Source organism: Pan paniscus, chromosome 20 (assembly GCF_029289425.2).
Source record: "Pan paniscus chromosome 20, NHGRI_mPanPan1-v2.0_pri, whole genome shotgun sequence".
NCBI classification, from domain to species: Eukaryota; Metazoa; Chordata; class Mammalia; order Primates; family Hominidae; genus Pan; species Pan paniscus.
Genome location: NC_073269.2, coordinates 64,155,877 through 64,179,799, shown reverse-complemented (window position 1 = coordinate 64,179,799; position 23,923 = coordinate 64,155,877). Strand labels below are relative to the sequence as shown.

At 46.4% G+C, this 23,923-nt stretch overlaps 2 protein-coding genes and 1 long non-coding RNA gene across 7 annotated transcripts in view; 2 read left to right on the top strand and 1 right to left on the bottom strand.

The window, feature by feature from the left end:
* Positions 1-23,923, bottom strand: part of LOC134729649 (uncharacterized) — an 88,691-nt gene that overhangs the window by 3,307 nt on the left and 61,461 nt on the right. Inside the window, exon 2 of the long non-coding RNA XR_010110948.1 lies at positions 7,460-7,556. This is a non-coding gene — a long non-coding RNA (uncharacterized LOC134729649). The remainder of the gene's footprint in view (positions 1-7,459; positions 7,557-23,923) is intronic.
* The window catches only part of LOC117977046 (zinc finger protein 418), a 70,598-nt gene that overhangs the window by 34,930 nt on the left and 11,745 nt on the right, over positions 1-23,923 (top strand). The gene's annotated exons all lie outside the window — the stretch shown is intronic.
* The window catches only part of LOC100967321 (zinc finger protein 814), a 51,827-nt gene that overhangs the window by 16,159 nt on the left and 11,745 nt on the right, over positions 1-23,923 (top strand). The window contains exons 1-2 of one of the 2 annotated variants that reach the window (XM_034945882.3): positions 7,467-11,827; positions 23,542-23,668. In XM_034945882.3, coding sequence (XP_034801773.3) covers positions 11,792-11,827; positions 23,542-23,668 — 163 coding nt within the window. In that variant the 5' untranslated portion in view covers positions 7,467-11,791. Of the gene's footprint in view, positions 1-7,466; positions 11,828-23,541; positions 23,669-23,923 lie in introns of those variants that run through there. The other variant, XM_034945883.3, reaches the window with a different exon arrangement.

Sequence of the window (23,923 nt, the reverse complement as noted above, 5' to 3'; positions counted from 1 at the left end):
ACTCCTGCTCCCTGATGTGGCAGATGCAGGACTTCACCGGCAGAAAAGTGTTTTACAATCTCCTTAACCTGCTTCCAGGATAAGCCGTATCTTTTTCTGAGGCCTGCAGCATTAAGATGGGTTAAGGAATGGAACGTTTGTGCATCGGCAAAAGCTGCAGAAACCAGTGCATCCGCCCTTTGATTAAGTTAAAAGGATCAGGGAGGTTGGTGTGTGCTCTCATATGAGTAATATAGAAAGGGGAATGTCTTTGTTGTACTGCTTGTTGTAAAGAATGAAATAAAAGATTAAGTTGTTCATCAATATTTTGTGTGGTTTGCACCACATAAGCTGAATCAGAAACAATATTAACTGGCTTTTTTAAAGTTTTCAGTACTGTAATTACAGCAATAAGTTCAGCCCTTTGAGCAGAAGCAAAGTCAGTTTGAAAAACTTGTTGCGGTCCCACAAATGAGGCTTTTCTATTACTAGACCCATCAGTAAAAACAGTAATGGCCCCTTCATTAGGGGCTTTTTGAGTAATAGAAGGCAATATCCAGGATGTTAATTTTAGAAATGGAAATATCTTAGATTTAGGATAATGATTATCAAGAATGCCAACAAAACCTGCCAAATTAACGTGCCATTCCTGGGAATTAATGTAAGTTTGCTGAATTTGTTGTTTGTTTACTGGAACTGTAATTTGATTTGGATCATATCCCATTAACTTTGTTGTGTGCAGCCTTGCTTGTCCTATTAGTACAGCAATTTGATCTGAATACAGAGTAAGCGTTTTGGTTGTATTGTGAGGTAGAAAAAGCCACTCAACCAGATCATTCTGTTGAACAATAACTCCTGTAGGTGAATGTTTAGTAGGAAAAACTAAAAACTGTAATGGCTGCATAGGGTTAATTCGTTTCACTTGTGCTTGTTGAATTTTTTCTTCAAGTAATTGAAGTTCCCCTAATGCCTCTTTGGACAGGGAGCATTTACTGTTTAAGTTAGAATCACCTTGTAAGGCAGAAAAAAGGTGAGACATAGCATAGGTAGGAATGCCTAAAGTTGGACAAATCCAATTAACGTCTCCTAATAATTTTTGAAAGTCATTTAAAGTTTTTAAATTATCTCTTTGAATTTGAACCTTTTGAGACTTAGTAGCACTTTGTTCTACCTTCATTCCTAAATATTGAAAGGGAATAGAAGTTTGGATTTTATGGGGGGCTATGATTAATCCTGCAGCAGTTATAGACTTTTCTGTTTGTAGCATAGTGTTAATTCCTCCCTAGTGTCAGCTGCACATAAAATATCATCCATGTAATTGATAATATAACATTTTTAAAATTGTTCTCTAACTGGCTTAATAGCTTTTCCAACATAAGTTTGACAAATAGTTGGACTACTTAACATGCCTTGTGGGAGTACTTTCCAGTGGTATCCGCTGATTCTTTGTTATTTATAGCGGGAACAGTAAAAGCAAATTTTTCATAATCTTGGGTAGCTAAAGGAATGGTAAATAAGCAATATTAGAGGCCAGTATTTTGGAATCATTGTTGGAGAGGGCAGCCCTGGTTGCAGTGAGCGCATGGGTTGAATTACAGCATTAACAGCCCTTAAATCTGTTAACATTCTCCAGTTACCTGATTTTTTCTTTTTCTTTTTCTTTTTTTTTTTTTTTGAGACAGAGTCTGGCCCTGTCACCCAGGCTGGAGTGCAGTGGCACGATCTCAGCTCACTGTAAGCTCCGCCTCCCTGGTTCAGCCATTCTCCTGCCTCAGCCTCCCCAGCAGCTGGGACTACAGGCACATGCCGCCACACCCGGCTAATGTTTGTATTTTTAGTAGAGACAGGGTTTCACTGTGTTAGCCAGGATAGTCTCAATCTCTTGACCTTGCCATCCACCCGCCTCGGCCTCCCAAGTGCTGGGATTACAGGCATGAGCCACCGCGTCCGTCTGATTTTTTTCTTAATAACAAACAGGAGAATTCCAAGGAGAGAAAGTAGGCTCTATGTGTCCCTTTTGCAATTGTTCCTGTACTAATTCTTTTAAAGCCTCCAGTTTTTTCCTGTTTCAGCGGCCATTGCTCCACCCAAACTGGTTTGGCAGTTAACCAAACAAGAGGAATGGGAGCTGGAGGCTCAGCAATAGCCGCTCCTAAAAATGATACCCTAATGCGGTTCGATCTGTTCGCCCTTTTAGTTCTAAAGGTTCTGGTTGGTCACTTTCATTCTTTCCTAATCCTTTTCCTGGGAGATATCCCACTTTTCTCATCATTTGTTTACTGTTATTACTATACTGATCCATAGGAATAGATATTTCAGCACCCCATTGTTGCAATATGCCCCTTCCCCATAAATTGACAGGAATAGCTATAATAATAGGTTGAATTGTCCCTTCTTGGCCATCCAGCCCTAGACATGGCAAAATTAAGGAACTTTGAAAAACTTCTGAAGCAGCTCCTACTCCAACAATACCAATGGATGCCTTTTGTTTGGGCCAGTGTCAGGGCCATTGATTTAAAGCAATAATAGAAACATCAGCTCCAGTATCTACTAACCCTTCAAAGTCCTTTCCTTGGATGGTTACTGTACAAATAGGTCTCTTATCAGACATTCAATTAACCAAATATACAGCTTTTCCTGCTGAGTTAGTACTACCAAAGCCTCCTGTTCTTTTTACAGTGCTGTTTCCCAGTTTTGTATAAGGTAACAGCAACAACTGAGCAATTCTTTTTCCTGGGGAAACAGACCACAGAGTTGAGGAACTACCAACTAGTTGAATCTCTCTGGCATAATCAGAATCAATTATTCCTCTATGTACAGTGACACCTTTTAAATTTAAGCTGGACCTTCCAAGCAATAGACCAACTTTTTCTGAGGGTAAAGGGCCCCTAACACCCATGGGGACCTTCTTTGGTGGCTCCCCAGGAAGTAGGGAGATGGGAATTGTGCTGCAGAGATATATGGCAGCACTGCCTGCTGTGGTGGGGGACAATTGTTGTACGTTTGTAAGGGCACTGACTGTGCGGATATGCCTTGGTTTGTTGAGGGGCCTGAGGTGTGCCCCTCTTCCCTTTTCCCAAAAGAGGTTGTCCATCTTTACTAAATTTAGAATGACACTGTTTTGTCCAGTGATTGCCTTTCTTATACCGGGGGTATACATCGGGACTTTTCTGTTGATTGATGGTAATAGTTTTGCCTTTTGATTTCCTTTTCTACATTCTTTTTTGTGTGTCCAAATTGCCCACAATTAAAGCAAGAGCCTGAAAAATGGGACGTATTTTTTTCCACCTTTAATCCAGCCATAGCTTGAGCTAAAAGAGTAGCCTTGTGTAAGTTACCCCCAATGCCATCACAAGCCTTAATATATTCAGCCAAATGAGCCTTCCCTCTCATAGGTCTAATAGCATTTTGACACTCTGTATTAGCATTTTCATATGCAAGAAGCTGTATTACAACATCTTGAGCTGTTTTGTCAGTTATGGCCTTATTCACAGCCTCCTGGAGCTGAGCAATAAAATCAGTATATGGTTCTTTAGGTCCTTGTCAGACAGAACTGAAAAAAGGATATTTTTCTCCTGTAACATTTATTCTGTCACATGCCCGTAAGCACACAGTGCATAACTGAACAATGGCAACATTCTCCATTACTGCTTGATTTTCTAATTGACCCCAATTAGGACTGACTCCCTTTAACTGTTGAAAGGAAACAGGCACAGATGGCTGTGCTTGTGTTTTTTCCCTTGCCTGAGTTTGAGCTTCATCAGCCCACCAGGTTTTAAACTGTAAGTACTGAGATAGAGTGAGAACAGATTTTGTTAAAGTATCCCAGTCATATTTTATCAATCTATTATCAAGAGCCACATTTTTTAGTACAGTTTGTACAAAAGGAGAATTTGGCCCATATTGACTAATGGCTTGCTTAAATTCCATTAATAGCTTAAAAGAAAATGTGGCCCAACTAGCTATATTTTTCCCTCCTTGCTGGGTGATAGTAACAGGAAATTGCCATGCTTCAAGGTCTCCCTCAGCTCTAGCCTTTTGAATAGAATTTTGTATAGCACCACCAATTGCTCCAGACTTTAATGTTGCAACTACAGGAGCAGTAAATTTTACAGCTAATTCATTTTCTCGCCCATTATGGGGAGGGAAAGGAGGTGGCCATTCACTTAATTCAGCAGGTGGAGCTGACGGGCTAGTAAAACATACCCTTTTCAGTTTCCCTTTCTTAATTTCCTCTGGTTTTTGCTCCTCGCATTCAGAATCTGAAGTTAGTTTTTTACACACTTGTCTTCCTCATCTGAATCTGTCTCGTGATCTGTTTGAAATGGCTCAAGAGCAGCCTTTATCAATGCCCACACCAACCAATCAGAAACTGGAATTTTGGCTCCTTCTTTATAAGCCTTTTTAAAATCTCTGCCAATTCCTTTTCTTTTTTTTTTTTTTTTTGAGATGGAGTCTCGCTCACAAAAGTGGCTCGCTCAAAGGCTCTCGTGCCCCTTGTTTCAGGTGCGCTCTCATGGCGACTGGCCAAAGAGGCACCCCTCTGTGCAAAAGTAAAATTTCTTTGCTAAAAATCCTTTGTTCGAGTGTTCAATTTCCTTAAAATTTTGAGCGTTATTCCTGACACTATGTATAAACAAGTACCTAGGGTGGACGCATTCCTCCTCTGACTTTCGGGAAGAGCCTCCTCTGTCTATGGAGTGGCTATTCTGTCATCACTTTACTCTCTTAACAAATTTACTTTTCTTTGCACTGTGGACTCACCCTGAATTCTTTCTTGTGTGAGATCCAAAGAACCCTCTCTTGGGGTCTGAATTGGGACGCCCTTTCTGGTAACATCTTTCTGGTGAACCTTGAAGGGATGATACTGAAGAAACCCACCGGCCCAGAGGAAATAGGCTGCAGCACTAATTGGCCGACTTTGGGTAAGTGGTGGAGCACCTGGGTAAAGGATGAGATTGGGTTAGAGGCCCAGCTTAGGGAGTTAGTCTCTCCTAAGACAGAGAGGGTTAAAGTTTCCTCTCAATAAAAGGCAAGGACGTGGCCAGGTGCGGTGACTCACACCTGTAATTCCAGCACTTTGGGAGGCCGAGGCGGGCGGATTGCCTGAGACCAGGAGTTCGAGACCAGCCTGGCCAACATGGTGAAACCCCATCTCTACTAAAAATACACAAATCAGCCAGGTGTGGTGGCACACACCTGTAATCCCAGCTACTAGGGAGGCTGAGGCAAGAGAATTGCTTCAACCCAGGAGGCAGAGGTTGCAGTGAGCCAAGATCGCACCACTGCACTCCAGCCTGGGCAACAGAGTGAGACTTCATCTCAAAAAAAAAAAGAAAAGAAAAGAAAAGGCAAGGAGGCTTGACTGACCCTGGGTTTGAGGCCCAATTTAGGAAGGTTAGAGTCCTTCCTAAGATGTAGTCCTTCCTAAGAGTTAGAGGCCCCTCTCAGTAAAGTCCCTCTTGGCTAAGAACTGGTTTGGCACCACAGGATGTTAACTTTGCATTAATCTGTCTTGTCCTCTTTGCTGTATGAATCAATCTCTTGGTTGCTCTGCTTCACTGTCATTTTCAGGGGACTTCATTTAACTTGTCTTAGGGCTTTTATTATACTCTTCCCCTGTGTGCCTTCTGATTTCCATCCATTTGCTTGTGAAACATTGGGAACAAAAAGCATTGAAGGCTCCGTTTCTAAAATTGCGTATTCAGGTTTGGTATTTAACAGCTATGAGCAATAAGATTAGATAGATGTGGCTATGATTTTTTTTTTTTTTTCCTGAGACGGAGTCTCGCTCTGTTGCCCAGGCTGGAGTGCAGTGGTGCAATCTCGGCTCACTGCAAGCTCCGCCTCCCAGGTTCATGCCATTCTCCTGCCTCAGCCTCCCAAGTAGCTGGGACTACAGGCACCCGCCACCATGTCTGGCTAATTTTTTTTTTTTGTATTTTTAGTAGAGACGGGGTTTCACCGTGTTAGCCAGGATGGTCTGGATCTCCTGACCTCGTGATCTGCCCGTCTCAGCCTCCCAAAGTACTGGGATTACAGGCGTGAGCCACTGCACCCAGCCGGCTATGCTTTTTGCAGCTATGCCAACTAGGTGTGATCAAGAAGCACTAGGATACAAATCAGGGGACTTTTCTCCTTGCTGTTTTGTTTCATTTACAGACTAAAAACAAAATGAAACAAAATAAGAAAACCCACTTCTTTTCTTTCTTTGATTTGGGCAAATTGGCTTCTTTTTTTTTTTTTTTTTTTTTTTTTTTTTTGAGATGGAGTCTCACTCTGTTGCCAGGCTGGAGTGCAGTGGCATGATCTCAGCTCCCTGCAACCCCCATCTCCTGGGTTCAAGCAATTCTCCAGCCTCAGCCTCCTGAGCAGCTGGGACTACAGCCACCATGTCCAGCTAATTTTTGTATTTTTAGTAGAGACGGGGTTTCACCATGCTGGCCAGGATAGTCTTGAGCTCTTAACCTCGTGATCCCCTCACTTCAGCCCAAAGTGCTGGGGTTACAGGCATGAGCCACTGCACCTGGACTTTTTTTTTTTTCGAGACAGAGTCTCACTCTGTCACCCAGGCTGGAGTGCAGTGGCACCATCTCAGCTCACTGTAACCTCCACCTCCTGGGTTCAAGTGATTTCCTGCCTCAGCCTCCCGAGAAGCTGGGATTACAGGTGCACACCAACATGCACGACTAATTTTTTTTTTTTTTTTGAGATGGAGTCTCTCTCTGCCACCCACACTGGAGTGCAATGGTGCGATCTCAGCTCACTACAATCTCCACCTCCCAGGTTTAAGTGATTCTCCTGCCTCAGCCTCCCAAGTAGCTGGGATTACATGCATGCACCACCACACCCGGCTTATTTTTTCAATTTTTAGTAGAGACGGGGTTTTACCATGTTGGCCAGGCTGGTCTCGAACTCCTGGCCTCAAGTGATCTGCCCACCTCGGCCTCCCAAAGAGCTGGGATTACAGGCATGAGCCCCCGCACCCGGCCATGACTAATTTTTTGTATTTTTAGTAGAGATGTTGTTTCACCATGTTGGCCAGGCTGTTGTCGAACTCCTGACCTCAGGTGATCCACCTGCCTCTGCCTCCCCAAGTGCTGGGATTACAGGTGTGAGCCACCACACCCAGCCAACTGACTGGTAAGAAATTCTTGCTGGGTGCAGTGGCTCACGCCTGTAATTCCAGCACTTTGGGGGGCCCAGGCGGGCAGATCACCTGAAGTCAAGAGTTGGAGACCAGCCTGGCCAACATGGTGAAACCTCGTCTGTACTAAAAATACAAAAATTAACTAGGCATGGTGGTGCGTGCCTGTAATCCCACCTACTCAGGAGGCTGAGGCAAGAGAATCGTTTGAACCCGGGAGGCGGAGGTTGCAGTGAGCCGAAATCACACCACTGCACTCCAGCCTGGGCAACAGTGCGAGACTCCGTCTCAAAAAAAAAAAAAAAAAATCAATAACAAAAAAGAAATTCTTACCCTTTTGCTGGCATTCCAGCATTCCAGGCTTCTGGTTTGCCTTTCCCTGAGAGCCTCTAGTGATCCAGCTGGCTGCACCACAGCCCTGGGGGCCAATCTGCAATACAAAGCTAAATTATCTTTTTCCATTCTGGCCAGAGCAAAATACGTGTGACAAAACATACACATTAGCCACTCGGCTCCGCCTGGAATATCTAACAGGCAAGGCTTAAACTTGCCCTGGTTGGGCCCCATCATCTTTAATCCAACCTCCGACCATGAGTTTCAACTTGGTCTCTGGGCAAGATGGTCACCCTGAATAACAGAAAAGATAAGAAAGGGAAAGGAGACAGAGAAAAACATTGCCTGTGGCAGGGTGGGGAAGGCCAGGAGCTTAGAGAGGCCAGAGAAGCCCCCCCACCATTGCAGTGACACTGAAAAGTTCAGGTGGCTGCTTGTCAGTAGCAAGGGGATCTTTTCCAGCAGTCCCATCAACTTGCAAGTTTTCCCTTTTGGGGAGGAAAAAGCTCCCCATGTCCCATGATCCTGTACATTCCTAGTCCTGTCACCCATAGCCATCAGCAAGGCAGATTATTCCAAAGAGAACAGCAGTTAACAGCCCATTGTGCCAAACCCATTCCTAGCCAAGAGGGACTTTACTGAGAGGGGCCTCTAACCCCCTAACTCTTAGGAAGTAATCTAATCTTCCTAATTTGGGCATTGAACCAAACTTTGGTCAAGTGTCCTTGCCTTTTATTGAGAGGAGCCTTTAACCAGGAGAGACTCTAACTCCACTAAGTTGGGCCTGTAAACCAATCTCATTCTTTATCTGGGTATATGCACCCCACTCACTCAAAGTGAGCCAAGTGGTGCACACAGATGATTTTCCTCTGGGTTGGGGGTTTCTTCAGTGTCAATGAAAAGAGTCAAACTCTGTAGACTATGTGAAGAGATTTATTCTGAGCCAAATATGAGTGACCATGGCCTGTGACACAGCCCTCAAGAGGTCCTGAGAACATGTACCCAAGGTGGTCAGGGCGCAGCTTGGTTTTATACATTTTAAGGAGGCAAGAGACATCAATCAAATACATTAAAGAAATACATTGGTCTGGGCCGGGTGCAGTGGCTCACGCCTGTAAACCCAACACTTTGGGAGGCTGAGGTGGGCAGATCACAAGGTTGGGAGCTTGAAACCAGCCTGGCCAACATAGTGAAACCGCGTTTATACTAAAAATACAAAAGTTAGCCGGGCATAGTGGTGCGCACCTGTAGTCCCAGGTACTCAGGATGCTGAGGCAGAAGAATTGCTCGAACCCAGGAGGTGGAGGTTGCAGTGAGCCGAGATCATGCCACTGCACTCCAGCCTGGGTGACAGAGCAAAACTCCTGCTCAAAAAACAGAAAAGAAAGTAAAGGAATAAAAGAGTGGGTACTCCATAGACAGAGCCGCCCGGCTAATTTTTTCGTATTTTTAGTAGAGATTGGGTTTCACCCTGTTAGCCAGGATGGTCTCCATCTCCTGATCTCATGATCCTCCCACCTTGGCCTCCCAAAGTGCTGGGATTACAGGGGTGAGCCACCACGCCTGGCATGGCTGCCCATTTTTATGGTTATTTCTTGATTTTTTTTTTTTTTTTTGAGGCGGAGTCTCACTCTGTCACCCAGGCTGGAGTGCAGTGGTGCAATCTCGGCTCACTGCAAGCTCCACCTCCCGGGTTCACGCCATTCCCCTGCCTCAGCCTCCCAAGTAGCTGGGACTACAGGCACCCGCCACCACGCCCAGCTAATTTTTTGGATTTTTAGTAGAGACAGGATTTCACCGTGTTACCCTGGATGGTCTCGATCTCCTGACCTTGTGATCCACCCACCTCGGCCTTGGGATTACAGGCGTGAGCCACCGCGCCCGGCCCCTATTTCTTGATTATATACTAAACAAAGGGTGGATTATTCATGCCTCCTTTTTTTAGACCATATAGGATAACTTCCTGATGTTGCCATGGCATTTGTAAACTGTCATGGCACTGATGGGAGTGTTGCAGTGAGGACGACCAGAGGTCACTCTCATGGCCATCTTGGTTTTGGTGGGTTTTAGCCGGCTTCTTTACTGCAAACTGTTTTATCAGCAACGCCTTTATGGCCTGTATCTTGTGCTGACCTCCTATCTCATCCTGTGACTTAGAATGCCTTCACTGTCTGGGAATGCAGCTCAGCCTCATTTTATCCAACCCCTATTCAAGACGGAGTTGCTCTGTTAAACACTTCTGACAGCTGTGGTTTCTTCCCACAAAGAGGTTGCAGATGGGGTTAGGTTCTTGTTCTGCCAGCTTGGCTCCTTCCCAATTCCTGTTAACTTACTGATTTATTAGGGCCCCATAGATTAGAAATTATCATTTAGGAGTCATGCAGCCAGGGGCCACAAGACTGTAAACATCCCCAGTTGTTCCTAGGGATGGTATCACTATTGCAAAAGCTAAGATTGGTGCTGGAGATATTTTTCAGACCCTGAACTTGATGGATCTGATGGCACCACTCAGATGGATAAACTGGCTTATCTGGTCTTGTGCCTCCCTCTCCCCCAGAACCCACTCAGCACAAGAGAACAACTTTGACTCCCTATGATTTCATCTCCAACCCAACCTATCAGCATTCCCCAATTCATGGCCCCCTATCTACCAAATTATCCTTAGAAAACCCCAGTCTCAGGAGGCGGAGGTTGCAGTGAGCTGAGATCGTGACATTGCACTTCAGCCTGGGCAACAGGAGCAAAATTCCGTCTCAAAAAACAAACAAACAAACAAATAAACAACAACAATAACAAAAAACCCCAGTCTCGCAATTTTCAGGGAGACTGATTTGAGTAATACTAGTAAGACTCCAGTATGCTGTTCATCCAACTCTGTGTGAATAAAACTCTTTTTCTTTTGCAATTCCCCTGTCCTGATAAATTGGCTTTATCTGGGCAGTGGGAAAAATGAACCCTCTGGGTGTTTACACATTCATTTTAACAATACAATAATGGTTATTAATCTTTGCATTAATCTTTGCTTCCAGTGGAAGAATTTTGCATCTGAAGGACCATCTGAAATGATAGGTGAATTTGGATCTGTAGCCTTTGGGAACATCTACACTAACTCTGAAATAATATTTTTCCATACACTAGGGTAATCATTTACAGCCAATAATCCCAAGAAATCTCAATGTGAGTTCTAAGGAGAGGCAGGATGATCCTCTGCCTAGTAGAAAGATCTGCAATCTTTTATTTATTTATTTATTTTTATTATTTTTATTTTTTCCAACATGGAGTCTTGCTGTGTCGCCCAGGCTGGAGTGCAGTGGCAGGATCTCGCTCACCGCAACCTCTGACTCCCATGTTCAAGAGATTCTCCTGCCTCGGCCTCCCGAGTAGCTGGGATTACAGGCGCATGTCACCATGCGGGTTAATTTTTGTATTTTTAGTAGAGGCGGGGTTTCACCATGTTGGCCAGGCCGGTCTTGAACTCCTGACCTCAGGTGATCCACCTGCCTCGGCCTCCCAAAGTGCTGGGATTACAGGCGTGAGCCGCCCACACCTGGCCCTTATTTTTATTTTTTAGATAAGAGGTCTTGTTCTGTTGCCCAGGCTGGAATGCAGTGGCACGATCTCGGCTTACAGCAGCTTCGAACTCCTGAGCTCAAGCGATTCTCCCTTCTCAGGCTCCCTAACCCTAACCCCAACCTTAGGGCAGCTGGGACCACAGGCCCGCCCGACCACACTCCGCTAATATTTTTTCATTTTTGTAGAGACAGGATTTTGCTTTGTTGCTCAGGCTAATTTCTAACTCCTGACCTCAAATGATCCTTGTGACTTGGCCTCCCAAACTGGTGGAATTACAGGCGGGAACCACCATACCAGTCAGGACGCACATCTTAAGTATACTCCTGAGGTGGAGCTGGGCTTTTCCTGCAGAAGCGCCTCTGGGAATTGCGCCCTTTACCCTCCTTGTTGCCTAGGGAACTACATTACCCAGAAAACTCAGCCTCGAATGATAGCGTAGAAGACCCCTGAGGGCTCAGAATAAAGGCGTTTCCTGTGTGCACGTGACAATGGGTCCGGACTTCCGGCGCCCTCTGGTGGCGGCCATTTTGATTGGTGTTGGGTTTATTTGTCGGAGAGGCTGCTGAGCGCTAGGTCCGCACTGTGGTGACTGAACCCAGAAGTCGGGGTGCAGTTGCCCTCTGCTGCACAGAGGCGACTCTGGAGCTCTGTGGCGGCGCTCAGCGTGACCCACTCCTGGGCCAGGATACGGACCGTCATGCCCATATCTCCTGGCTGGTCGCCCTCTCCTCCCGACCCTGCTTAAAACCACGTGGTTCGATGGCTGCCGCGGCCACGCTGAGGCTCTCCGCTCAGGTAATTGTGGGGCCTTCTGTGTCCTCAGGTCACCTCATCGTCACCCAAAAGCAGCGAGGTAGCAGCGCCTGTTCACGGCTCTGCAGCCCGGACGCCGGCGTTGGGACACTGAGGCGCTTGCGGGAGGGGCCCCATTTCTGACACCCGTGGGATGCGGTGGGGAGACCGGCAGGTACAGGGACTGGCGCGGGCAAAGGCCTGGAAGTGAACTGAGCCAGAAGGATGGAATCTGGGGTCCACAGGTGCCTGTTGGGAGCAAATTATGAGGCGCAGCTCCTCCTGGAAGAGCAAGCAGGCTCGGGGCTGTGAACTCACGTGAGGACGCTAGAAGGCGCGGAGATTTTCGAAGAAAGGAGGGATGTCATGAGCATTGTAAGGGTAGAGATAATCAGGTCCATGCATGTTTCTGTCTTTCCACACTTTCCACAGTGTCAGGTGATATTTGAGTCCACAAAAGCCATGAGCTAAATGGAGTTCGGAGGAGGCAATTCTCTTGTGATTCCAGTTCACTTGGTAGTCGGCCATGGGCACAGAGGCTGAAGACACTCCACAAGTCAGTCAATATAGCAAACAATACACAATAGTATACTTAACATGTAAGTGTTATAGGTTAAACATAACACTGTTGTCCCCGGGCGAGTTAGAAAAACGCCACACTTTGAGACGAATTAAGAGTCCTTTATTCAGCTGGCGGCCAAAGAGACGGCTAACGCTCAAAATTCTCTCGGCCCCGAGGAAGGGGCTTGATTAACTTTTATACTTTGGTTTAGGAAGGGGAGGGGAGCTTAAATGCAACAACTCTTCAGAAGTAAAAACATGCAAAAAATTAAAAGGATAAATGGTTACAGAGAAACAAACAATTTAAAAGACAAATGGTTACAAAAAGGCAAGGTACCAGGTGTGGCGCTCTAAATCCTTCATAAGAGTTAGATATGGGCACTACGCCAGACACAAACTCAAGGCTTTATGGTGTTATCTTTTGAGCAAAATCCTGGGAACTTCATACAGGGTTTGTTCCCAGTCCCTTATCAGTTAATTGGACTCCTTTGATATGTTGAGAATCTGCTTACACAAGTTAACTCCTTGAGGAAAGGGGGATGGGTAAGGAGTCCTTAATGTCTTGTAAATCAAGGGGGCCAGGTGGAGCTCGTCTGGCTTTCTCAGCTAAGGGAGAGTCTATTCATGTGGAAACGAGGCTAGGTGATTAAGAGAGCAAAAGGGAGAGTCTAAAAACAGGATCAGTGAAAACAAGGTTGGGCATTACAACACAAGGAACAAAATAATGCTTAGCATCAAGAGGAAAAAGATATAGGAGCAAACGTTATGGAACCAGTTTAGAGGGAGCAAAGAAGACAAAAGGCATCTTGGTCTGGGCCAGTTGGTGGGCAATTGGCCTGCAGTCTTACAAGGAAGAGTCTTTGAGGTGGCAGAGCCTTAGGCAGCAGATGCTGAGTTTTGAGCTGCTGAAGGCCTAATCTTTTACAGTTACACCATCCTCTGGTGGAAGAGTTTGCTTGTTTGTGACCTTACCTGGTTAGATGTAGTCTTTATTTTTTATTTTGTTTTATTTTCTTGAGACGGAGTTTCGCTCTTGTTGCCCAGGCAGGAGTGCAATGGTGTGATCTCGGCTCACTGCAATCTCCGCCTCCCGGGTTCAAGCGATTCTCCTGCCTCAGCCTCCCAGTAGCTGGGATTACAGGCATGCGCCACCACACCCGGCTAATTTTTTGTATGTTTAGTAGAGACGGGGTGTCTCCATGTTGGTCAGGCTGGTCTCAAACTCCCGACTTCAACTGATCCGCCCGCCTCAGCCTCCCAGCTTGCTAGGATTACAGGCATAAGCCACCGCACTCAGCCTATTTTATTTATTTATTTATTTTACTTTTTGAGACAGCGTCTCAGTCTGTCACCCAGCCTGGAGTGCAGTGGTGTGATCTCGGCTCACTGCAACCTCCGCCTCCCGGGTTCAAGAGATTCTCTTGTTTCAACCTCCCGAGTAGCTGGGATTACAGGCACCCGCCACCACACCTGGCTAATTTTTTGTATTTTTAGTAGAGATGGGGTTTCGCCATGTTGCGTAGGCTGCTTTTGAACTCCCAAGCTCAGGCAATCCGCTCGCCTCGGCCTCCGAAAGTGCTGGGATTATAGGCGTGAACCACCGTGCCTGGCCGTCTTTATTTTTTTGTTTATTAAACAAAGCATCTTACCCTTGATGGCAGAGTGCCCTGTGAAATACAAATTGTCTTTTTCTAAGATGGAGTTAGTTATGTCAAGTGTGCTCTATACAAAGGACAGGATCAAAATCCGGATTTTAAAGGTTTTCCGAAGGCCAATCAAAGGAAGAACAGAGTGGAGAGAAGTGATGAGCACCGTGGGGCCCTGGGAGGTTGAATCTTTGTTGTAGATCACATAGGTGGCAGAGATTACATTTTACATTGAGGCACGCAGGTCAGACAAGCAGTCTGAGGTCACCTGACTGCAGGGCCAAGGAGGGGTACCTGGAGGTCTGAGCTTATCACATCCTATCAGGGACACATTCCTGTAATGTCTGCCTCTCCTCCAAGCACTTAGAAGCATTTTAGGAACTCAGATAAGGAAATGGAGAGTGTTCCATTCCCTCACTGGTACTGACCCCGACCCATATGTTCTCTAGCTTGTGGTGTTGTGGGACTCTTTATTTTTTATTTTTTAAAATATTTTCTTTTTTAAATTTTAAATTTTTGTGGGTATATAGTAGGTGTATGTCTTTATGAATTATAGGAGTTTTTTTTTTTTTTTTTTTTTTTGAGAAGGAGTCTCACTCTGTCACCCAGACTGGAGTGCAGTGGCGTGATCACGGCTCACCACAACCTCCGCCTACAGGAGATATTTTGATACAGGCAAGCAGTGGGTAATAATCATACTAGGGTTAATGTATTCGTCACCTCAAGTATTATCCTTTGTGTTTCAAACAATCCAATTATACTCTTTTTGTTATTTAAAAATGTACAATTAGGTTGTTTTTACTGTAGTCACCCTGTTGTGCTACTAAATACTAGACCTTATTCTCTTTTTCTAGGTCTTATTCTCTTTTTCCAGATCTTATTCTCTTTTTCTAGATCTTATTCTTTGTTTTTTTTTTTTTTTTTTGAGACACAGTCTTACTCTGTCGTCCAGGCTGTAGTGCAGTGGCGCAATCTCGGCTCACTGCAACCTCTGCTGCCCAGATTCAAGCGATTCTCCTGCCTCAGCCTCTGGAGTAGCTGGGATTACAGGCGCCTGCCATTGCGGCTGGCTAATTTTTGTAGTTTATAGTAGAGATGGGGTTTCACCATCTTGGCCAGGCTGGTTTTGAACGCCTGACCTCATGATCCACCCACCTCAGCCTCCCGAAGTGCTGAGATTACAGGTGTGAGCCACCACCGCGCCCTCACATTTTCTTTTCTTTTTTTTTTTGAGATGGAGTCCCTCTCTGTTGCCCAGGCTGGAGTGCAGTGGTGTGATCATGGCTCACTGCAACCTCCGCCTCCTGGGTTCAAGCGATTCTCATGTCTCAGCCTCCCAAGTAGCTGAGACTAAACACGTGTGCCACCACACCTGGGTAATTTTTTGTATTTTTAGTAGATATTGGGATTTCACTGTGTTAGCCAGGACGGTCTCCATCTCCTGACCTCCTGATCCACCGGCCTCGTCCTCCCAAAGTGCTGGGATTACAGGTGTGAGCCACTGTGTCCGGCCTACATTTTCTTTATCCATTCATCTGTTGATGACCACTTAGGTCACTTCCAAGTCTTAGCTGCTGTGAACAGTGCTGCAGCAAACATGGGAGTGCAGATATCTCTGTGATATACTGGATTCCTTTTGGTTTATACCCAGCAGTGGGATTGCTGGATTATATGCTAGCTTAATGTTTAGTTTTTTAAGGAACCCCCAAACTGTTCTACATAGTGGTTGTACTAATTTCCATTCCCACCAACAATGTACGAGAGGTCCTTTTTCTTCACATCCTCACCAGCATTTGTTATTGCCTGTCTTTTGGATATAAATAAGCCATTTTAATGGGGTGAGATGATGTGCATTCTCTTATGACCAGTGATGTTGAGCACCTTTTCCTATACCTGTTTGCCATTTGTATGTCATTGTCTTTTGTTTGTATTTTTGAGACAGGATCTTGCTCTGTCACCCAGGCTGGAATGCTGTAGTGTGATGATGGCTCACTGCAGCTTCGACCACCTGGGCTCAGGCTATCCTGCTACCTCAGCCTCCCAAGTGGCAGGGACCACAGGCATGTGCCACCTTGCCTTGGCTAGCTTTTAAACTTTTTTGTAGAGATGGGGGTCTCACTGGTTAAACAGGGTGGTTATAAACTCCTAGGCTCAAGTGGTCTTTCTGCCTCAGTCTCCCAAACTGCTATGATTATAGCTGGGAGGCACTGCTCCTGACTGTATGTCTTCTTTTGAGAAATGTCTATTGAGATTTTTAAATGGGATTATTAAGGGTTTTTCCTATAGAGTTGTTTGAACTCTATATATTCTGGTAATTAATCCCTTTGCAGATGGGTAGTTTGCAGATATATTCTCCCATTCTGTGGGTTATCTCTTCACTTTGTTGATTGTTTTCTTTGCTGTACAGAAGCTTTTTAACTTGATCTGATGCCATTAGTCCAATTTTGCTTTGGTTGCCTGTGCTTGAAAGGTATTACTCAAGAAGTCTTTGTCGGCCAGGCTCGGTGACTCAGGCCTGTAATCCCAGCACTTTGGGAGGCCAAGGTGGGCAGGTCACCTGAGGTCAGGAGTTTGAGACCAGCCTGGGCAACATGGGGAAACCCCATCTCTACTAAAAATACAAAAATTAGCTGGGTGTGGTGGTACATGCCTGTAATCACAGCTACTTGGAAGCTGAGGCAGGAAAATCACTTGAACCTGGGAGGTGGAGGTTGCAGTGAGCCGAGATTGTGCCATTGCACTCCAGCCTGGGCAACAGAGTGAGACTTCATCTCAAAAAAAAAAATAAAGAAATCTTTGCCCACTTCAGTCTTTTTTGGTAGTAGTTTCATAGTTTTAGGTTTTAGATTTAAGTCTTTTTTAATCCATTTTGATTTTTTTTTTTTTTGAGACAGGGTCTCTCTCTGTCACCCAGGCTGCAGTGCAGTGCTGCGATCTCAGCTCAATGCAGCCTCCGCCTCCCAGGTTCAAGCGATTCTCCTGCCTCAGCCTCCCGAGTAGGTGGGACTACAGGTGTGCACTACCACATCTGGCTAATTTTTGTATTTTTAGTAGAAACGGGGTTCCACTATATTGGCCAGAATAGTCTCGATCTCTTGACCTCATGATCCACCCGCCTTGGCCTCCCAAAGTGCTGGGATTACAGGCATGAGCCATCATGCCTGGCCAGTTCTATTTTTTTTTTTTTTTTTTTTTTTGAGATGGAGTCTCGCTGTCGCCCAGGCTAGAGTGCAGTGGCGTGATCTCAGCTCACTGTAGGCTCTGCCCCCCGGGGTTCATGCCATTCTCCTGCCTCAGCCTCCCGTGTAGCTGGGACTACAGGTGCCCGCCACCTCACCTGGCTAATTTTTTGTATTTTTAGTACAGATGGGGTTTCACCCCATTAGCCAGGATGATCTCGATCTCCTGACATTGTGATCCGCCCGCCTCGGCCTCCCAAAGTGCTGGGATTACAGGTGTGAGCCACCACACCCGGCCAGTTCTGTTTAATTATTTTAATTTCTTTGCCAAATTTATCTGATAGAATTCTGAATTCTTTCTCTGTGTTTGTCTTGAGAAATTCCTCACAATAGCTATCTTGAATTATCTGTCTGAAAGGTCACGTGTCTCTGTTTCTCCAGGATTCGTCTTTGGTGCTTTATTTAGTTTGTTTGGTGAGGTCACCTTTTCCTGGATGGTGTTGATGCTTGTAGATGTTCATCAGTGTCTGGGCATTAAACAGTTAGGTGTTTATTGTGGTCTTCACAGTCTGGGCTCATTTGTACCTGTCCTTCTTAGGAAGAGTTTCCAGGTATTTGAAAGGACCCGGGTGTTGTGATCTAAGCTGAATCTACTTTAGCGGGAACCCCACACTCAGTAATGCTGTGACTCTTGCAGACTCAGAGAGCTATACCAGCTTTGTGGTCTTGAATAAGATCTGAAAGATTTCCCTTGATTAACAGGTAGAGACTCTTGTTGGGTCTTCCCTCACTTTGTCCCAGCATGTCTCTGTCAGTGCTGAAGTGCCTGAAACTGGGAGTTGGGACAGAAGCACCCCTTTAGCTACCACCACTGGGACTGTGCTGGGTGAGAGCTGAAGCCAGCACAGCACTGGGTTTCACCCAAGGCTCCTGTGACCACTACGTGGCTATCGCCTGTGTTCCCTCAAGGCCCTAGCCCTGTACAGTCAGCAGGTGGCAAAGCCAGACAGGCTTATGTCCTTCTCCTTAGGGCGGTGAGTTCCCCAGGCCTCAGGTTGGTATACAGATGCCATCCATGAGCCAGGGATTGGAGTAAAAATCCTTAGAAATCTACCTGGTGTTCCTTTGCACTGCAGCTGAGCTGGCACTCAAACTGCAAGCTACAGCCCTTCCCACTCTTCCATCCCCTTTCCACAGGCAGAGCAGCCTCACTCTGTGGCCACCACCAGCACGGGCCCACAGGGAGTGCTGTCAGACTACCACTGAGGTTCCATTAAGGGCTAAGAGCTCTTCAGTCAGCTTGTGGTGAATGTTGCCTGGTCTGAGGCTGACTCTTCAAGACTCACCCAGGGCAGGTCCAGCAATGTCATCCACGAGCCAAGGCCTGGAATCAGGGACCCCAAGAGGCTTCTTGGTGCTCTGTCCCTCTGTGGTTGAGCTGGCAGCTGAGGTGCAAGACAAGGTCCCCTTTACTTTTTCCTCTGTTATTCTCAAGCAGGTGGGGTCTCTGACCGTAACCACCACAGCTAGCAGTGTGCTGTGTTACATCTGAAGCTGGCGTGTCTCAGAGTCTCACCCAGTGCCATCGCATACTACCTGGGTACTGCTGCTAGTTATTCAGGGTCCAAGGGTTGTTTAGTCAGAAGGTGATGGGTCCTCCCATGACTGAATTCTTCCCTTCAAGGCAGCAGGTTCTGTTTTGGTCCAGAGTGTGTCTAGAAATATTATCTGGGTGGGCCTGGAATGGGGCCTCACAACCCTGCCCAGTGCCCTATCCTGTGGCTGAGGTGACATCCAAAATGCAAGACAAAGTTCTTTTTGCTGTTCCCTCTCCTCTCCTCGAGTGGAAGGAAGGAGCCACGTAGCCTGGGGTTGCATGAGGGGTGGCACAAGCACACCCTTAGCTACCTCAACTGGTGTCTCAGTAGGTTGTGCTCCCCCAACCCAACCAGGTCCCCTGGCTCGGAGCCCAGCTCAGCACAGGACATGCCTAGGGGTTGCAGTCCTTGTGGCCTCGACCGCCTTTCAAGTTTATTTAGGACTTCAGAGCCCTCCAGCCCACAGTGGCAAGGCTTGCCAGATCTCAAGTCCTGACCATTGGGGTGGGCGATTCCCCTCTGGCTGGGCTGGTCGTTATGCTTACTCCCTGGGTAGGCGTCCGTTGAGTTCGGCCCAGTTTTGCTTTCTGCTATGACAGGGAAGCACTGAGTTCTGTGCAACGTCTGACAGTCACTGCGCTTTCCCTTCCCAGGAGCACAGATTCTCCACAACAGGCAGGCACTGCTAGGGGATGGGGAGGGGTGGCATTGGCAACTCAAGACTCTACAGCCCCTTTTAGTGCCATTTCCAGTAATACAAAATTAAATCCAGGTACTGTGAGTGCTCATTTGATTTTTGGTTCTTACAAAGGTGATTTTTTTCTGTGTTGATAGTGTTTAAATTTGGTGTTCTGGGCCGGGTGTGGTGGCTCACGCCTGTAATCCCAGCACTTTGGGAGGCTGAGGCAGGCGGATCAACTGAAGTCAGGAATTTGAGACCAGCCTGGCCAACATGGCAAAACCATGTCTCTACTAAAAATACAAAAATTAGTCAGGTGTGGTGGCAGGTGCCTGTAATCCCAGCTACTTGGGAGGCTGAGGCAGGGAGAATTAGGGAGAATTGCTTGAACCCCGGAGGCAGAGGTTGCAGTGAGCCAAGGTAGCACTACTGGACTCCAGCCCTGGTGACAGAGCGAGACTCTATCTTAAAAAAAAAAAAGAAAAAAATAAAAGGTGTTCTGTTAAGGGTATGATGGGTGCAGCTTTCTATTCTGCCATCCTGCTCTGTTGCACCTCTCGAACTCAGTCCTTTCAACCGGAAACACTAGAGAAACCCTAAACCCTAGGCCCTAAGTCCATAACGCAGGTTGTATGGAGGTATTCCCATTTCAGTGAAACTGTGTAAACACTTAGAAGGTCAGCCTTGGATTTGGTAGCAGTATGTGAAATGCTCAGAGATAAAACTGATCAGAGTGGGGAGGTGATGTGACTTCTCTGCCTGGCTCCACATTGGAGAAAGGAACATGGGGTTAAGGGAGGAGGAAGGAAGACAGTGTTGAGGCTCATTCTGTCATCCAGGTGAGGTTTAATGGATGATTGTTGGCCAAGGAGATGTCGCTAGAATCGTGATTTACATTTGGTAAAGGAGCAGCTAGATTTTCTAATGCGGTCGGTAAGGACATGCAAGAGGGTTTCAGGTATGACGCTGGGGTTTTTTTGTTTTTGCTTTTTTTTTTTTTTAGGTGGAGTCTTGTTCTGTCACCAGGCTGGAGTGCAGTAGCATGATCTCTGCTCACTGCAACCTCTGCCTCCCAGGTTCAAGCAATTCTCCTGCCTCAGCCTCCTGAGTAGCTGGGACTACAGGAGGCACACGGCATCACGCCCGGCTAATTTTTGTAATTTTAGTAGAGACAGAGTTTTTCACCGTATTGGTCAGGCTGGTCTTGAACTCCTGACCTCAGGTGATCCACCCACCTCAGGCTTCCAAAGTGCTGGGATTACAGACTTGAGCCACCGTGCCTGGCAACCCTAAGGTTTTTGGCCTTAGCAGCAGCAGTGATAGAAGCTGTATCAGCTGAGATGAGCAAGTTGGGAGTAGGCATAATATAGTCACTGGGAATATAAGGAGGGTTGTTTTCACCGTGCTCAGACCCTGAGATGCTTGTCCACATAGGTTGGGATATCTGGGAAGGAATTGATATTGGAGACATCCAGTATATGATAGCTAATGTGTGGACTAAGGTGCGTTAGCCATGGGTCCCATTTTGGAGGGCACACTTCATAATAAGGTAGTAAATCTTTTAGGGAACCAGAAAGGACTGGTTGGAGGCTGAGGACTAGATGTTTTGCCTGGGTCCCTGGCGGACATTATTGGCATTCATAACCTGTGTTATGCATTCACACAGGAGAGGGAGGTAAGTGACAATGAATGTAGGGTGTATCAGAGGGCATAGCTTGTCGTGGGGCAGACTTCCATGGAGATAATAGAGATGAGATGCAGGCAGAAGTACAGAAGTAATTGAGGGAAAGGTCATCATTGCTGAGGGGCTGGCAAGTGTAGCACAGAAGTGGAATAGGGTCATGGATAGCTGAAGCCACACATGGTTCTGTGTTTCTATGGAGCCATGCAAGGAGGTCCTCACAGAATTACTTGAGACCACCACTCCTTTTAGGATCCAATAGAATTGCAATTCTGTGGTAATATTGGATCGGTTTGAATGGGCCATACACTCTGGATGGTGTCAGCTACGATGTAGTGTAAGGCCAAAAATGAAGGCCCAGTGTGATTTGCCACCTGGATGCCTGGTGATATTGGTATAACCACAAATGGCCTGAGTGCAAGTTTCTTTCCCATTTAACTCTCTTTTTATATATTTTAAATTTTTTTCCCTTGTGTGCATGTGTATGTGTGCGTGTGTGTGTGTGCATGTATGTAGAAAAAGACCTTGCTGTGTTGTCCAGGCTGCTCTTGAACTCCTGGAATCAAGTAGTCCTTACACTTTGGCCTCCCAGAGTGCTGGGATTACAGGTGTGAGACACCATGACTGGCCACTTCACACTCTTAAGTAATAATATCTGTACAGGTGCAGCGGCTCACGCCTGTAATCCCAGCACTTTAGTAGGCTGAGGCGGGTGGATCATTTGACATCAGGGGTTTGAAAGCAGCCTGCCCAATATGGTGAAACGCCATCTCTATTAAAAATATAGAAATTAGCTGGGCATGGTGGTACATGCCTGTAATCCCAGCTACTGAGGAGCTGAGGCAGGAGAATTGCTTGAACCCAGGAGGCGGAGGTTGCAGTGAGCCGAGATTGCACCACCCCACTCGAGCCTGGTGACAGAGTGAGACTCCGTCACAAAAAAAAAAAAAAAAAAAGGTAATGTATCCTAGCCTCTTAAGCCTTTCGATCAATGGGACCAGACAGAGTTCCTGTTATAGTTTGTAGTGAGTTTCAATTCCATTTTTATGTCCAGAGTTATTCGAATAAGTCAATGGCATCCTCCTGAGGGAATCAGGCCATTACACTCTCTTCATCTTACAAAGCTTGCATGCCATGGCCATGGTTGCTCTCTCTTATCCACAATGCAACCCCCATGTGGCTCTCTGTGGTGAGTGGTGTCCCTCTTATCAGGCTGTTAATATATTTGATTTTTTTTTTTTTTGAGACAGAGTTTTGCTCTTGTTGCCCAGGCTAGAGTGCAACGGCGCAATCTCGGCTCACTGCAACTTCTGCCTCCTGGGTTCAAGCGATTCTCCTGCCTCAGCCTCCCAAGTAGCTGGGATCACAGGTGCCCGACACCACGCTCAGCTAATTTTTTGTATTTTTAGTAGAGCCGAGGTTTCACATTGTTAACCAGGCTGGTCTCAAACTCCGGACCTCAGGCAATCCACCTGGCTCAGCCTCTGAAAGCACTGGAATTACAAATGTGAGCCACCGCGCCTGGCTCAATACAATTGATTTGTAGATTGCTCTTGATGACATGTGTAAAATATCAGATGTAATTTGTTTTACCAACATTATAACCCTAGGGGTAGATTTCAACCCACACTAGTTGAAGAAAAAGGAGGGAATTAAGATACTTTAAGCTGGCTGGGCGCAGTGCCTCATGCCTGTAGTTTTAGCACTTTGGGAGGCCGAGGTGGGAGGATTACAAGGTCAGGAGTTCGAGACCAGCTTGGCCAACATGGTGAAATCCTATCACTACTAAAAATACAAAAATTAGCCAGGTGTGGTAGTACATGCCTGTAATCCCAGCTGCTCGGGAGGCTGAGGCAGGATAATTGCTTGAACCCAGTAGGTGGAGGTTGCAGTGAGCCGAGATCATGCCACTACACTTCAGCCTGGTGACAGAGTGAGACTCTGTCTCAAACAAACAAACAAACAAAAAAAATATACTTTAAGTTGTTTAAAGGCCAGAGAGAGGCCAGTGGTGTGTGGCAGTCACCTGGGGATGGACATGGAATGTACCTGGAAGTCTAAAGAATGAGGTGCGTTCAGAGAGGGTATCTCTGCTGTGCTGAAGGTGCCACATTGGGCTTTCCATGACCTCAGCCATACTAGGGAAAGTGCCTGTCAGGAGGGGGTGGACTCTTACGTCACAACCACCACACAGATACCTATTTGTTCAACTAACTATTGTTGGTGGCTGTACCCCATGACCAGTGGGCCTAGTTTCTCCTATGTTTGAGGACCTTGAGAGGGGGATGTGCGAGAGTAGATGTGTGGGAGAGATGGATTGTGATACCTCAGCATAGGGGCAGTTTGTAGTTTCATCTGTCAACATCATAACAGGGCACAGTGACTTTTGAAGACGTGGCTGTGAACTTTACCTGGGAGGAATGGAATCTCCTTAGTGAGGCTCAGAGATGCCTGTACCGTGATGTGACGCTGGAGAACCTGGCACTTATATCCTCCCTGGGTAAGTTGCTCACACTCACCCTGTGACCTGAGCTAGTCTCTGTTTTCCCCTGTCTTTCCCCATTGGTAAGACTTTCTCATGTCAGGAGCATGGACACAGCTTCCTGCTTCAGTTCTGTGGGTAGGTTCTTGGTTGGTAGGTCTGAGGTGTACATACTGCCCTACTCCTTTCTTGGAGCAGCCCCAGCACCTGCTTTACTGCAGGCTCCCAGGGAGGGATTCCCAGTCAGAAGCCCACCTTGTTAGTCCTGTGGAT